The sequence below is a fragment of the Lutjanus erythropterus genome, chromosome 15, assembly GCF_056507025.1.
Source record: "Lutjanus erythropterus isolate fLutEry1 chromosome 15, fLutEry1.hap2, whole genome shotgun sequence".
Classification (NCBI taxonomy): domain Eukaryota; kingdom Metazoa; phylum Chordata; class Actinopteri; order Lutjaniformes; family Lutjanidae; genus Lutjanus; species Lutjanus erythropterus.
The window spans coordinates 21,447,501-21,462,827 of NC_139331.1; the positions used below are offsets into that span (position 1 = coordinate 21,447,501).

At 39.3% G+C, this 15,327-nt stretch overlaps 1 protein-coding gene across 14 annotated transcripts in view; it reads left to right on the forward strand.

Moving 5' to 3' along the window:
• The window catches only part of ptprk (protein tyrosine phosphatase receptor type K), a 144,626-nt gene that overhangs the window by 98,281 nt on the left and 31,018 nt on the right, over positions 1–15,327 (forward strand). For all 14 annotated transcript variants that reach the window (XM_084738222.1, XM_084738224.1, XM_084738223.1 and 11 more), the window contains 9 exons: positions 4,243–4,425; positions 4,808–4,927; positions 5,725–5,834; positions 5,935–6,136; positions 6,257–6,362; positions 7,001–7,073; positions 7,326–7,448; positions 8,214–8,288; positions 8,569–8,605. In XM_084738222.1, coding sequence (XP_084594348.1) covers positions 4,243–4,425; positions 4,808–4,927; positions 5,725–5,834; positions 5,935–6,136; positions 6,257–6,362; positions 7,001–7,073; positions 7,326–7,448; positions 8,214–8,288; positions 8,569–8,605 — 1,029 coding nt within the window. The remainder of the gene's footprint in view (positions 1–4,242; positions 4,426–4,807; positions 4,928–5,724; positions 5,835–5,934; positions 6,137–6,256; positions 6,363–7,000; positions 7,074–7,325; positions 7,449–8,213; positions 8,289–8,568; positions 8,606–15,327) is intronic.

Here is a 15,327-nt window from a genome sequence, read left to right on the forward strand (position 1 = left end):
CTGGAACAAGGGCTGCCCATGACTGAAGATTTTCGTACTCGACTAGTAGTCGTCAGTTCAAGCCATTAGTCGACTGGTTGTCCCACATTTATGATATTATTCTAATTATTTAAATCTCTGTCTTTAGAACACAAAGCAAGCAGCCTGTTATATGCTAACAACAAAAGTGGTAATAATTCTGAATGTGTCGGAACAACCAGCAAAGAGACTTAACATTTTGTTAATTTCACCACAGTACAGTCTCACACAGTCACCTCAGTACTGTAATAATCAAACTGGCCTCTGTCTGTCTTTGAGGACATGTCCAGATCTAATAAGTTTGCTAACTGAGCTACACCGCAGTGCATCAACACCAGTGAGTACATGTTACGAGAGCAGAGGCACATGTTGCAACAAACCTGTGGGTGTGGTGGTGATGTGAAGCTCCTGAATGGAATTTGAGTTTTTTTTTCTGCAGCTAATGAATAAATGAAGATGTGGTCAACTAAGACTAGTGATGTTTAGTCGACTATTAGGGGGCAGCCCTATTTGGAGTAGAAGGTGAAGAGTTAGTCCCTCAAAACAGATCATCATCCATTGTTTGGGAATATTTTGGATTTTAGGGCAAGTGATGATAAGCAAAAACAAGTTATATTAAGATTATGTTATGTTATACTACACTAAGAGTGCATGAGAGTTATGTCTCTGCTGCAAAGCAACACATCCACCTGAAAAAATACCACAAACTGCAGAATGATGAACGTATGAAAGCCAAGAAGAATAAGTTCACCAACATTACCTCACCGATTTCCCGTCTTTGCCTGGCATCCAGAACTCAGACATCCATAACAGCAACACTGTAGAGTATCTATGTAGCACATAGGGAAAGTGAAAGCAGTGTTCTGTTGTTTTAATTTTGCATAAAAAGTCTTGGTGCAATATTTTTCTTCTAGGAGATGAACTGTGAATAAGGACAAGTCTTATTTTGATGCTCAGAGACATTTGTACTTTAGCAGGAATGTAGAACAACATGGAAAAGAAAACAGTGCTCTGTTTATTTAAATCAGAAAGGGCAATAAAAATATTTTGTCCATAAAAGTCAATGAATAACTTCAATGAATAATGGTCAAAAGTTATCAAAATAATCGTGATTATCCTTTTGGCCATAATCGTGCAGCTTTACCTTCTCTTGTCTATTTGTCCACATTCTCCCAGTGTCTCTCCTCCTGCCTTGCTCTCTACCCTCTTTCACTGCCTACAGTAAATTGACAGAGATAAGCAGCAATGCATTATGGGTCAGGAGGCGAGTGGAGTTTTGATATGCAGGTTGTGTGTGTGTGTTTGTGTGTGTGTGACAGGCAGCGAGTCATATATTTTGTTTTAATTCCATGTTGAAGACCGTCTCACTGTGAAGCAGTGTTAGCATCAAGAGACCCCGAAATCAATACAATTTATTACACTGCCCCATGTGCGTGTGTGTGTGTGTGTGTGTGTGTGTGTGTGTGTGTGTGTGTGTGTGTGTGAGTCCTAATAGCCAGGTTTATGGTGAGGATCACAAGTATTGATTTAAACAGGGAGAGAGACAGAGAGGAAGAGACCAAGACAAGTGAGGAAGAGACAGGAATAGAGGGAGAGACAGGCAGAAAAAGCAATAGGTCTCCCACTCGCTCTATTTAAATGTCAACCATCCAATAACAGGTTGAAGCAAAAATGAAATGCTCTGACCCTGCCACTATTAACACACACACACACACACACACACACACACACACACACACACACACACACACATACACAGCAATAATATTTTCTCAGCAGACAATTACCTGCCCGGGTGTCTTCACAACCAACCTCCTGTCCTGTCGTTTTCTCGTCTTTCTCATTTTCTCTCACATGTCTCTCGTATGTCTCTTTATTAGTAAGCTATTTACATCTAAATGACTTAAAGAACCTCAACATGTTTGTGTTTCGCTTACAGATCACTTTGTGTGTGTCTGTGTGTGTGCGTGAGTGTGTGTGAGAGTTGTTTTTGCCCTTGACAATGCATTCTTATTATAAGAAGTTTTATTGAGACGAGCACACACACATAAACACACACATATACATGCTCTGCCCAGATTTAATCTTGATTCTGTCACAACCTGAAGTGTGTGCGTGTGTGTGTGTGCGTGTGCGTGTATTTGGGTAATAACGGAGTGTGAGAGTTTCTGTGCGTGTGTGTGTGAGTGACAGGCAGATAATGGGTTGTCAGAAGAAGCGACAAGTTTGTGTCCTTGTGTTGTCTCCTCTGAGAGAGGAAGACCCAGAGAAAAACAGAGAGTGAGGCGAGGAGGGGTTGGGGAGAGACTTGCGTCTCTATTTAAGGTGAGCTGTTTTTATTAAAAAATCCTGGAAGGACAGAAGGAAGCAGGTGGGTTACAGGAACAGACAGATACAGGAGAGGAGGGAACATCAGCAGGTGACAGGGTGACTGTGAATGAAGAGTTATCAGTTTATAACAAGGAAAAATAAACAAAACTTTTAATTAAATTGGATCTGGTTGCCCGATAATAGATTTTACCTTAGTCAGGGGACGCCCGGAGACAATCTGCAAGATCAGTATCAGTGGTAATCAAAGCCTGTTTAAGTATTTGCTGTATTGAAACTGATCAAACTTTTGTCTTGATAACCTATTGCACTCTCAGCTGTCAAAAATATGCAGTCACCTTGTGTTAAATGAAAAATGCAGTGTAAATATAAATGTAACTAAGTGCATTTACTCAAGTTTACTTTACTTGGGTATTTTAATTACAGCCACTTTGAACTTTATTTCACGGCTTTGTTAAATACTTAATTCTGATTGGTCAACCACAGAATTCTAAGGTCTCTTGACCATTTCTATGTATAACAGACCGTTGCTATGGACGCAGTTCTGATCATAGACTCTGGAGATCAATAGAATCATTTTTAAATCAATTAAAAAAAGAGAGTGTCGTCCACTGCACAGATTGTGACGTCCCCTGAGGGAATTGAGTGATTTATGATAATGGCCTATATGAGTGAATTTTGACTTGACCTTAATAATCTTGTGATATCATCTATAGTAACACTCCCAGGGGCTATTTTACTTTTATTTTTGTCTCCTTAAGTATATTTTACTGATATTACTTGTGTAATTTAACTGAAGTAGTATCTAAAATATTGCATTTAATGAGGTTGGTTGAGGTCTGCATGTTTTTTTTTTTCACCATTACTTCTCTGGCAAAACTATGTACCAGTGTCAGCAGAAAACACAAGCAGCTCAGCCTCACCAATCATCTGGTCTTTATTCAGAATCTCTGAAAAGACAGAAGATGTCACTTTTGTAACCCTTAAGTGTAGTTCCACTGTTGACATAGATGTTCACATTCTGCTTTAATCCTTGTAGGGTAAGTGTTAACTGCTGTGTGAGTGGTAGATAGAGCGATAATTCTCTGGAGTAACAACAGCCGTCTTGATTGAGTGATATCTGCTCTATTGAGAGAGGTAGTTTTCTTACTCAGAGAAAAAAAGTCTTCTACAATTTGTGGCTGCTAAAGATTATAGCTCTCCTGCAGAAAATTGCAGCTCCCTCAGGTAGATGGGTAGGTGCTTGAAGAGTAGCTTTTCTGTGTTAGGTGGTCCTCCACCCTTAGTGTTGAATGTCTGGGGAAGCACAACATGGTAAACATTCATGAGAAAGAAGTGCCACTGAAACATAGTGGACTGGTATGAGCAGGCAGGAAGCAGACGGGGAAAGGTTTGGTTTGGTGTGAGTTGCCTGTGAATGTGTGAGTGTGTGTGTCTGTGTGGATGTGGGTGGGGTCTGGGGGGTTATTGATCCAGTTAAATGAGCCAGTTAAGGTAATTAAAGCCCTGGGCCGGCAGGAGAGTGGGTAGATTATATTGACAATAACAGTTCTGAATACACATAAAAGATGGAAAGCAAAGACGTGCCTTGCAGAAGTTATTGCATTTGAGAAATGGTTGAATGGCAGGGAGCAGAAATAGATGTTTGCAAAACCATCTTTTTTTTATCTCGGGGAAATGTTGACTCAGCATTCAGGAACTTTGTAAAAAATCACCAAAGTTTTTCCACATATTATTGGAAGTCATCAAAAAATGCCGATTATTGTCCCCTAATGGCAGATTTATGCACATATGGTTATAATCTGTTGTGAAGGTCTGGGAAGATGATGGAGGGGACTGAAGTCAGAAATCTACTCCTCACCTCCTTCCTCTGTGTGCTCCTCTGTTTCTCTGTAGAACCTATGCGGACCCCCAAGAGGCTAAAGATCGCTGAGACCAGGTCTCGTCTGATAGCGGTGGACTGGGAATCGTTGGGTTACAACATCACTCGCTGTCACACCTTTAACGTCACCATCTGCTACCATTATATGACAGCAAACAACCGCAGCAAAGCCGACTGCTTGGACATGGACCCTAAAGGTAAAACTCAGCCTGTACTAGTACTGCTCTTGTACTGTTATATTGAATCTGACACTATTAAAGAATGCAATATTTAATTTGTAAAGGCTGCATTATGGGTGTATTTTATGTCACTGAATTAGTTTTTTAATAAACTACCAATAAAAATTAAGCTAACTTAGACTGTTTGGTTCATTAGCCAACATTTTGTGTATAATAAGAAGACACTTGTTATCGTTGAGTAGTGCAGCTGGAGACAAGCTAATGTCTTCAGCTAATGTCACCGGGTTGTCAGTTCACAGAAGGATTAACAGTAGTATGAAGTAGTATGCAGGAACGGACAATGTTAGACATTATTTTTGAACAATAGAGTTATGTTTATTTCTTCTGTTTTTCCTCTCAGCTCCACGCCACCTGGTGGGAAACCTGCCACCATACACCAACGTCAGCCTGAAGATGATACTGACCAATCCAGAGGGACGGAAAGAGAGTGACGAGACCATCATACAAACCGATGAAGATGGTGCGATACACAAAGAACATTATATTTTTTATTTATCTATCTTGCATGTTAGGTTTCAAAGTAAGCGTTTGAGTGAAAATGCTTCTAATGCTGTGATGCCTATGTGCAGGGCTTATTTACAGCCACTGTTGCAGCGAAGTACAGATGAAAAAAATCAAAAATCACGACCAGTGAGAGGATGTTGTGAATTAACAAGTCCTATCGTTGTTGCTAATGTTTTTGAGACAGATGTATTTTCTATCACTGAATAAGGTAACACAATGGTGATTGAGTCTGTGGCCCACTGATGATGGACCTTGCATTTGCAGTGAACTGTGTGCCTGTGGCGACATTCCAGGGAAAAATCACAAGCGGCACACTGTTAATTTTTTCATCACCCAGCAGTGGTTGGCCCACTAGAGAGAGCAGACGAAACGAAACAAAACACTTCACTTCACTTGTGTGTGAAGCAGTGCGCTGTTTTTCAGTCTCTGCTGTCGTTGCAAGTAAACTGTTACTGTGGCTAAATATAAACAAAGAAAATTTACATGACAACAGACGATGATCTCTGGTCAGTGAGGTCCAAAAACACACCTGCAATTACAGCTTATGACCATAGGTCCTGCCAGAGGGAACGAAACAGAGATCAAGATTGTTGCTTTTAAGAAGCGTATTTAACTATAATTTTGGGGTACATGTACCACTTTGGCATGGATCAGGAAAGTCACTGTTGTGTGAACTCCTTTATTTGGAGGACAGTATTTTACTGCCAAGGTTTTTTTAGCATTGTATAATTTTGTCTGTGTGTGTGTTAACAGTTCCAGGCGCAGTTCCCAGTCAGTCACTAAGAGCCACTCCATTTGAAGACAGAATCCTTCTTTACTGGAAAGAACCAACTGAACCCAATGGAATCATCATACAATATGAGGTACAATCAGCAGAGCCGGTAGGAGTAGTAATTATTGCAGTTGCTCAGTGGGAAAAGTACTGCGTATAAACCAGGATGATGTCTCTCTGCCCTGCCTCAGATCAGCTACAGCGGCGTGCGCTCATTTGACCCTTCGGTGCCCCTTATGCGACCGGGACTCACAGTGTCTCTGCCTTCCAACGCCACCCATCACCTGTTTTCCCAGCTCCACCCAGGTGTCACATACCAGCTCTCTATACGTGCATCCACCTCTAAAGGATTCGGTCCTGCGACCACACTCAACGTGACTACTAATATTTCAGGTAGAAACCATGCGTTCTACTTTTTCTTTATTTTATTGTAACAGAATTTTTTTGGTATCACATTTAGATAGTTAGCAAGATGATACATGGACATTAATTAGACTTGTGCTCGTTCTTCAGCTCCGACTATAGATGAGTATGATGGGTCAGAGGCCTTCCTGAATGAAACTGCAACAACTATCACCGTCCTGCTCAAACCGGCCCAGGCCAAGGGAGCACCTATAAGGTACTGTACACATCACATGCATTCATAATATTGTACATAGTTATGTCTCTCTTTCATGTAAATTAACCATTAAACCATAAAAATAAACAAAAATAGTTCATCAAGTATATCTATGAGTAAAGCAGTGGTCAAACTTGAACATTCGCGTTATACTTCGCTTATTATTATAATTAAGCCAAATATTATATTTTCTGTTAATAACATGGAATCAGAGGTACAGGTTGATAAATTATGATTGTCAGTATTTAAGTTATAAAAGCCACATAATGACTCTTAAACTTGCAACAAGGATTATTTAACTGGTTATGAAGCATCTTAAATTGAATACTGATGCTTCTATATGACCTTCATAAGCAAACAGGCATAAGCATTCTCTGTGAAATCAGATGAAATGAGCCTGTGTTGACATTTTCCCAGACGAAGTTACAGTGAGGAGTCCGTTAGTCAGTTAAAATGAAGCAGGAGGAGATTTTTATTTAGAAAATGTTATTTTTGAGGTTATATTTTATAGTCATGGCGTTGGAAACACAAATAAATTTTCTTGTCGTAGCATTAACTACAAAACCTACTTTTGAAATTAAAAATATAGCAATAGCTCAGAAATTTGTAACATATTGAAATTGTCTTCTTGTCTATAGTGCGTACCAGATTGTTGTTGAAGAAGTGAACCCCCAGCGGACACGTCGTCAAGCCTCCTCTGACTGTTATGAGGTAATTATTAATCTGTTTTACAAACGTTTAAAAAGCCATGCCTTTGTAACCTATATGAATGTGTTTGCTGGCATACATTACAAAGAGTTTACCGAACAAAAGTGGTTTTAGTAGCTATCTATCATTTGACTCTGTAGACCATTGGATCTTTGGTTTTCAACTCTTATAAAGCAGATGTTTTATTTTACACTATATTTGTGAACCAGATTTGTAGAGAAATTATGTTTAATGTAGATATATCCTCTTTCCCAGGTCCCTGTTTCCTACCACAGCGCATCTAGCGGAGGATCTCCATATTATTATGCCGCCCAGCTGTCCCCCAGCAACCTGCCTGAGCCGCTCCCCTTCACTGTGGGAGACAACAAGACATATCAGGCAAGCCCTTTTTATCTGAGCAACATATTCTGCAGGTAGTGCAGCAAAAATGTCAAAATGATAAATCAAATAGAAATCAGAGTGAACTTATGGCTCAAAGAAGTAAAGGGATGCACAACACAAAAAAGTAAAAAGGAAAAAAGTAACAGACAAGTTTGAGTTAACTTGGGTTGTTGTTACGTCCTCTAATACAAGGGATTGTAAATCTTAACCATAGATAAACATACTAGAGAGCCCACAAAGAACGCACACAGTAAGTCTACCAGAACTGCAAAATGATTAGAAATATTAATTTTGAATAGGATCCTGGTCCGCAATAAATCTACCACATTAATCATGAGCTGTGTGCGTGTCCCAGCATTTCTTCATTTAAACAAGTGAAGTAGTTAATGAGAAAATGTAAATAAATGCCTTTGCAGAAAGTTTGTGGATCCTGGATTGCAGCAAAAATCAACAAAAGCCTACTTTTTTATCAGATTGCAGTGAAATATGTTCAAGGAATAGTTAAAAATTTTGGGAAATGTACGTACGATCTGTCTGGAGAAGGGTTTTATATATGTTAAATAAATGAGATATACCGTGAAGGGCTGCTACTAATGATTATTTTCATTATTGGCTAATCTGTCAATCAGCCTCCTAATGAATGAAGAGACAAATCAATAGTGCAGAAACACGTCCTCTTCAGTAGAGGTAATAAGTGAAATCAGCACCCTACGTATATTTAGCCTTATATGAAGTTGCTGATCATTTCTTTTTAATCCACAGGGTTTCTGGAATCCTCCACTGGCTCCAAGAAAGAACTACAACATCTACCTTCAAGCTGTTAGCAGCACAGAGAGGGTAAGTAAACATTTATTCATCTGAAGAGCCTCACCTGCTAGCTGCTTTGAGTAAATACAGTGTATGTGCACATTCAAAGAGACACACTAATTGCACTTAAACGCCGTTACAGCTTCTACCTGCAAGCAGTTATGACGTCTGTGTACGGGAGTGTAAACAGAACTTAAAGCACATTTAATACGCCCTATTAAAGCAACAAAATGTCTGCAAACAACTGAATATGCACCGCTTGTTTCTCCTTATACACCTGGGACTCACATATTGTGTCTTTTTTCTCCAGGAAACTAAGACACAGTGTCTGAGGCTGGCTACTAAAGGTAAGAACTTTCTCTGGTGATGAAAGACTTCATTTATGTGAATTTTTTAATGTCTATTCGACCCATGATGTTTGTTAATCCGATATTTATTATGTGTTTTTAATGCTCTTCAAGCATTAAGACTGATGTCGTAGATTGTTTTCATACAATAACACGACTGTGTTAATTATCTGGTCAGTACCTTCCTCCAGTGTGAGGTTGAGTTCAATAGAGAATGATGTGTGTCTCTATTCTGAGTATTAGTGGGGATAATGCATGTTAGAGAGAGAAAACATATTCATGTTATGTGTTTGTGTTCGCGTTCATCCCCCTGTGTGCGCACGCAGTCTAAATGTCATGTTTTTACTAGCAGCCATATGTTGATAGATTATCAGACTGGTTTTAAATGGTGTGGAGTTAATCCCTGGGCAGCCACACAAACACACACACACACACACACACACACACACACACACACACACACACACACACACACACACACACACACACACACAGTGTTTTGAGGAAAGATTTTCAGAAAATGCGGCTGTAGATCAAGGATAAACAGAAAAATACATTGGCATGTTTTCGATGAAATTGACATTCCTGGTGATGTTGAGCTTCAGAGAACAGTGAGGACATTTAAGTGTTTATTTGGGTTGTAAAACACAAAACTAGAAGAGAAGAAAACATGAATAAAAATAGTGTATTCTTTTGTATGGACTAAAACTGTAACTGCAATTTTGTTATTGTCAGCTAGGGATATGCTTGTGGCAAAGTGCAATTAATCAAGGTAATATTGATCTGACAAACAAGTCAGTAAGGACAGTTAAACCCCAAAATCAAAAGTATATATTTTCCCTCTTACCTGTAGCACTATTCATCCATTTAGATTGTTTTGGTGTGAATTGCCAAGAAATCGGCCATAGAGATGTCTTCCTTCTCTCCAATATAATGTAACTAGGTGACACTCGGCTCAAAAGCTCAAAAAAAAAATCAGCAGTGGCTCTTTTCAGAAATCATGATCCGGTTACTCAAGATAATCCACAGACCTTGTTGTCACAGCAGTTTCATGTAGGAACTACTTTCTTTCTACCAACCGCATCACTGCACAGAAAGAAGCATGCATCTACCCATGGACGAGTCACTGAGGGCAGCATTTATGTTTGCACTGTCACATGCATGAGCCTCAAAAAGATAAGAGATAAAATAAAACTTTAGAAATATCAAAAGAAATTACGACAGTAACATGAGAATAACAGTAACAGAACGTTAAATTTAAAGTGAAATATAAAATAGGAAGTGTATAAGGCTTAAATGCAAGGAAACAGTCCCTAATAGAATAACAAAAGAAGTAAGATAACTTAAGTAAAAAGTAAAACCAAAGTAGAAAAAGCTCATGTAGAGCAGGTTGAGACCATCCTCATGCCAACAATTCCCACTATGAGGAAGCACGAGGGGACAGTGGCAAGGAGAAAACGTCTTTTAACTGGAAGAAACCTCGAGACTAAGTATGAGACAGACATACGTGAGAAACTCTATGAAATGACTAATATATGATTGATCTTTACAAAACATCTTAGTCTGCTCTCAGCTGCAGTATGGATGGTTAAAAAAAGCAACTTTCTGCTCTGAACTGATGGTCCTTGCTTTGACCTTCTAGCGCCAAAGGATCATAAAACCAGACAGTAAAAGTGCCATAATTTTCAGCACAATCAGCCACAATGATTGGAGAATTAATGATTAAGACTGATTGAGTTGTGTATTTTTATAACAAGTCATCTCGGGACAGACACTGTAAACTAGCCGAGGCAATAAACACTGCGGTATGTGCCATTGTTCCGTGTCCCTGTAAAATTAAACGATAAATTAATTAAAGTGAAATGAGGCCCACATCAGAAAGAAAAGGAATTGTTGTATAAATTGAGATATTTGTAGTTAAAAATTCAACTATTTTTCTCTTCGGGTCATAGATTTAAGTGTGACTAAGACATGTAAGCCAGTAGGCTCATAGGAAATTGATCCCGTGGGACAGATCAAAGGTGTGGTTCAGTCCCTCCAGTTCCTGTAAGGTGTCGTGTTTCCCCTCTAAAATAAGAGAAAATGGGGGAAGTTACCGTGTTTCCGCTGTCATCGTGTTTCAAGAATTCCTGGTGCTTGTGGTTACGAGAACAGGTGGTTACATCGCTAAATCCCACCAGAACGAGACAATGCTCCGTCTCTGTAGCCAGAGGAGGTCTGAGTGAAGCTCTTTTATTTTTTTAATAAAGCAGAAAGACACACTAATGGACAGCGAGGTCAGATGACCATCCCTTCCTCTTTCTCTCCGTCCCTCTGCATGTGTGTGCGCGCTCAGCCGTGCATCCGGGAGGGAGGATTAAGTGATGGTGGTCCCATTAGGTCATCTGGGGTATTGTGTATTGTCATCATCGCTGCCTCGGGCTGTTTTGTGTGTACGTGGCTGTGTGGGTAAGTTGTGAGTGTTAGTGTACTGACCTGGATAATTTTTACAGACATTAAGAGCTACCGCCGACATTATGAGGTCAGCTTTTTGAGATTGTTTTTCTTTTTTGTTATGTCCTGTTTTGAGACCCTTTGCTCATTGATTCTTGGTCTGACAAGTCATTGAAAAAACTTAAATGTGGTGTAGATTTGTGCCACTAATCAAAAAATTGTGAGAAAAATTTAATACATTTACAAATAAAAATGTATATCTATGCTCCCCTTCAACGAGGCTCCCGACATCCACACTGTCAGCTGATGTCTTTGGCATGGGGTCACACAAGCAGAAGTCTAGGTACTATAGGAACCGTGTTTTGATACCCAACACTACCCATACTGGATTTTTGAGGTGATAAAGAGCGAGACTGATAAAGAGTGAGAAATGGAGCTCCTCTATGGCGTATAATTAGTCTCAAGACCTGTGCACATAAAAACCTGGGGCGTGCGCATGATGTGAGTGCAACTTTTGAGGGAGCATTTCTGCTCTGTGTGCACAACTGCAGTCCTGCGAGCATGGGGGTTGTTCAGCCTTCCCTGTGCACTTGAAACTGCTCAACACTCACCTCTTCAGTTTGACTTTTGAGACTTTGGAGGCAGCTATGGAATAGATGATGACTTTTAGAAATTATGCAAGGACTTATGGGCTGAAGAAAGTGAAGGATGTTGGACAGAGCTGAGAGAGGCATTGCTGGGATTTGGTCTTTGGTGACAATAAGAAAAATACAGAATAACGCCAACCTTATCCTTAAAGCAACATTTTGTCTGACATATCACTGCTCGTGCTTCATCCACCAGTCTGAGTCCTGTGTTTTAGTGTATTATTGTTATGTAATGACACAGGGCTGATTTGGAAGATTTCAGCAGCAGAAACATTTTATAACAAAATAATATGTTAAGATCACAAATATTGAGGGAGATAAAGAGAGAGGGAGGGAGATTATGTTTATCATGTTGATATTCAGCATTAGAAGTGGATTATTATTTGATAGATGTATTGCATTATATTGAGTTTTGTGCATATGTCTTTGTGTTGGATTATTTGGATTATCATAATGCATCATAATGTTCTTACGTCGCAGTACGAACTATTCTGGCATTATGGGATCAGGTCGCTAAGCTTAGGAGCATGAAAACAGATGCTCTCTCTCTGTTTCTGTTGACTTTCTGTCCATGATCAACAGGGTTGAAGCTCCACTACGGCGTGCACTGTGCCCGAAACATCATTTGTGAATTATATTACAAACAGACGAAATCAGGGAGTTCAGTCAATTCTCTGAAGTCATCAGGAGCAGAAATGAGTCTGAGTGCAAGTAATATACGGTGACAGTGGTGCAGAAACGTCGGACAGCTACAGTCAAATTGCATTTCTAAAGCATTTCCCAATGAGAGCGTGACGCCAAAGATAACCTGGAATACACTAAAAAGACACAGTGCAGCCAATTGATGTTTTCTGTAGTTGTGTGTATAGTCAGTGTCTTTTCATTGTCTGTCGTGTGGCTGTAGCTGGGAGTAGGAGTAGTGAGTGTTCAGAGAGTTCACCAGTTCAGTACATTTGCCATCAGGTGATTCAACAAAATGAATCAGAAGCTGAAATCTGTGTAAGCTGAGTGTCTTTAGTTGAATTGACCCAGCTTCACAAGATAGTACAGTGCAGGGACGAATACTGTCAGCTTCCACTGATGCTCTTTTACTGCCTTTTCACAGGATTTTATCTTTACAGTGTAGTAAGAAAATATAAAACTGTCAAATTAACTAATTTCTCATGGATAGTTTTTAACCATGCTAGCATCATGGTCCTGTTAATGGCAACGTCAGTTTCAGTTTTAATTATCTCAGCTACTGCATGAATAACCATGAAAGTTTCTGCAGTTACAAGTTTAATCAATAATTAACAATGAGTGGGGAAGCAACTAATAAAATTGATCCAAATTGAATTTTAGTGAAATGAAGGTCAGCACGATAGCATCAGCAAACTCTTGTTTGATTTTCCTACATTAATCATATTCATAAAACTTTGTTTCTCTCCATGTTTTTCACCTGGTCATTCATTCAGGGGCTCTATGCCTCCTCAGGGGTACCTGCCCCACAGTTTGAGGACCACTGCTCTGACTTTTCACCAAGCGACACCTACAGGTCAATCTCAACTTAGCTGATGAGATATGTTTATATCTACTTGATGGATTGACACAAAAATTTTCTGCACATGTTCATGTTCTCCTCAGGATTAACTGTACTGTAATAACTTTTGTGATCCCCTAACCTTTCATCTAGTGGCACCAGGAAGTCAAATATTTAATATGTGCAATACTTTGGCTTATGACCAAATATCTGAAAAAAATACATTTAGCCTCAGCTGTACTTAAAGTTTTGTGCTAATTTACAAATGCTAGCATGCTAATATGCTAAACAAAGATGGTGAAAATGGTAAACGTGCCTGCTAAACATGTAGCATGTTAGTCCCTTGTCATCTTGAGCATGTTAGACGTTAGATATGAAGATATACTTAATTGAAGGTAAGTTTTGTGTTTGCAGTAGGCTTGTCACAGCTGCAATCATCATAACACAGTACAGACTGTAGAGTACAGGACAATGTGCCGTGCAGTAGTACACCAGTGCAGTACATCAAGACTTGATAATAAATATGTACAACCATACAAAAAACAGGAAAAACACAATGATCTGTAAAATACTGTAATTGTCCTGTGAGATAAAGCAATAAATACATGGACATTTTCAAATTTACAAGAATGGACACTAGGCCTGTATGACAGAAAAAAAAGTGTTTTTCTTTTTCTGCATTTAATAGCTGCAACTGCATTTTAGTGGTAAATGTTAAAGAGTTTATACAACATTAAATATATAGCTGCAAGGAAATTTTCCACCATGCAGTTACTGAAAGGCTGGATTTATAAACATGAACCATAAACTGCTTCTGTGGGACAGAATAAAAAGCAGTTTAAGCTGTTTTATTGTGTTTAGGCTAATATGCAGCTTCCCAAGCAACAGCCAAGGGACGTTATTGAACATTTTCTAATGTATCAACAAACATTTTATTTTTATTGTGAATTAGAGAATGATTGGCAGGCCATCCAGCACCATACTGGGGACCAGATTTGGCCCTTGGTTCGCACGTTGACTATCACTGCACTACAAACTGTAAGAATCTGAGTTAGCATGGCTGTAAACTCTTGTTGTAGCCTGTAGAGTCTTGTTTCTTTGAGGGGTTGCTAATGCTATGCCTGCTTTATGCCCAGAGGCCTACTATAAAATGTTCTGATATGAGCTGTTCAGTAGAAGCGAGTGTTGTGGGTAGAAGCTCTTTTGTTCATCGTGATGATTGCTATCGCATTAATGAAGAATTGCCTGTAAATCTCAGTATTTCAATCTGTGAGCCAAATAAGCTTCTCAGATAGAACTTTTGGCTATATTTGCCTCATGAATGACAGTTACCATGGCATTTTTTGTTGGCACTTGTATGACTTTGCATTACAAGGAATATTTAGAGTCTTGATATTTACCCGATCTTTAGCGCAGGGATGATTAAAGCTCCTCATTTAAACGTCTCATCAGGATTTGTTTCCTTATCACTCGCACCACTTTTCCTGACGTGAGGGCATTTTGTAAAGACATTTTGAGAGAAGGCAAACATGATTCCTGAGGCCGTTGGGTGGCACACTTTGCCAGCCTTAGGTGACACAGGGTTGCATAAATACATCAAAATAGTGCCAAGATTGTATTATCTGTATAACAGGCTTACACTACAGTGCAAGAGAGCAACATCTCAGAAATGTGGAGGTCTACACCTGCGGAAGAGTCAGGGTTCCTGGAAAGCTTAGCTAATCTTCTGCCCCAGAAGATTGTTTAAAAAACAGAGGGTTTGGGTGGTTAGAAACATCATGTTTTAACTTCTTTGTCCAATATGCAGCTCTTTGACAAAAAACACACTCGGCTGTGGGAAAACCCAGATGATAAAGCTTTTTATGATAATTCCATCTGTTCATTTTCTGTTTCTTCAACTACAGCTGAAAAAACAATCAGTCAGATCTTTCTGATATGTCTTACAGTAGCGAAAGTAGAGAAAGCTATAAACATTTAGGTTGTCAATTATAAGAAATCCACTGGAAACCGAAAACCTTGTACACGTTGTATTCCCCAGATGGCTGGCTGCTTTTAAAAAATTGGTCGACAGCTTTCCCATTGCGATGGCCACAATAATAACAGTACAAGAAGCAATCTCAAGC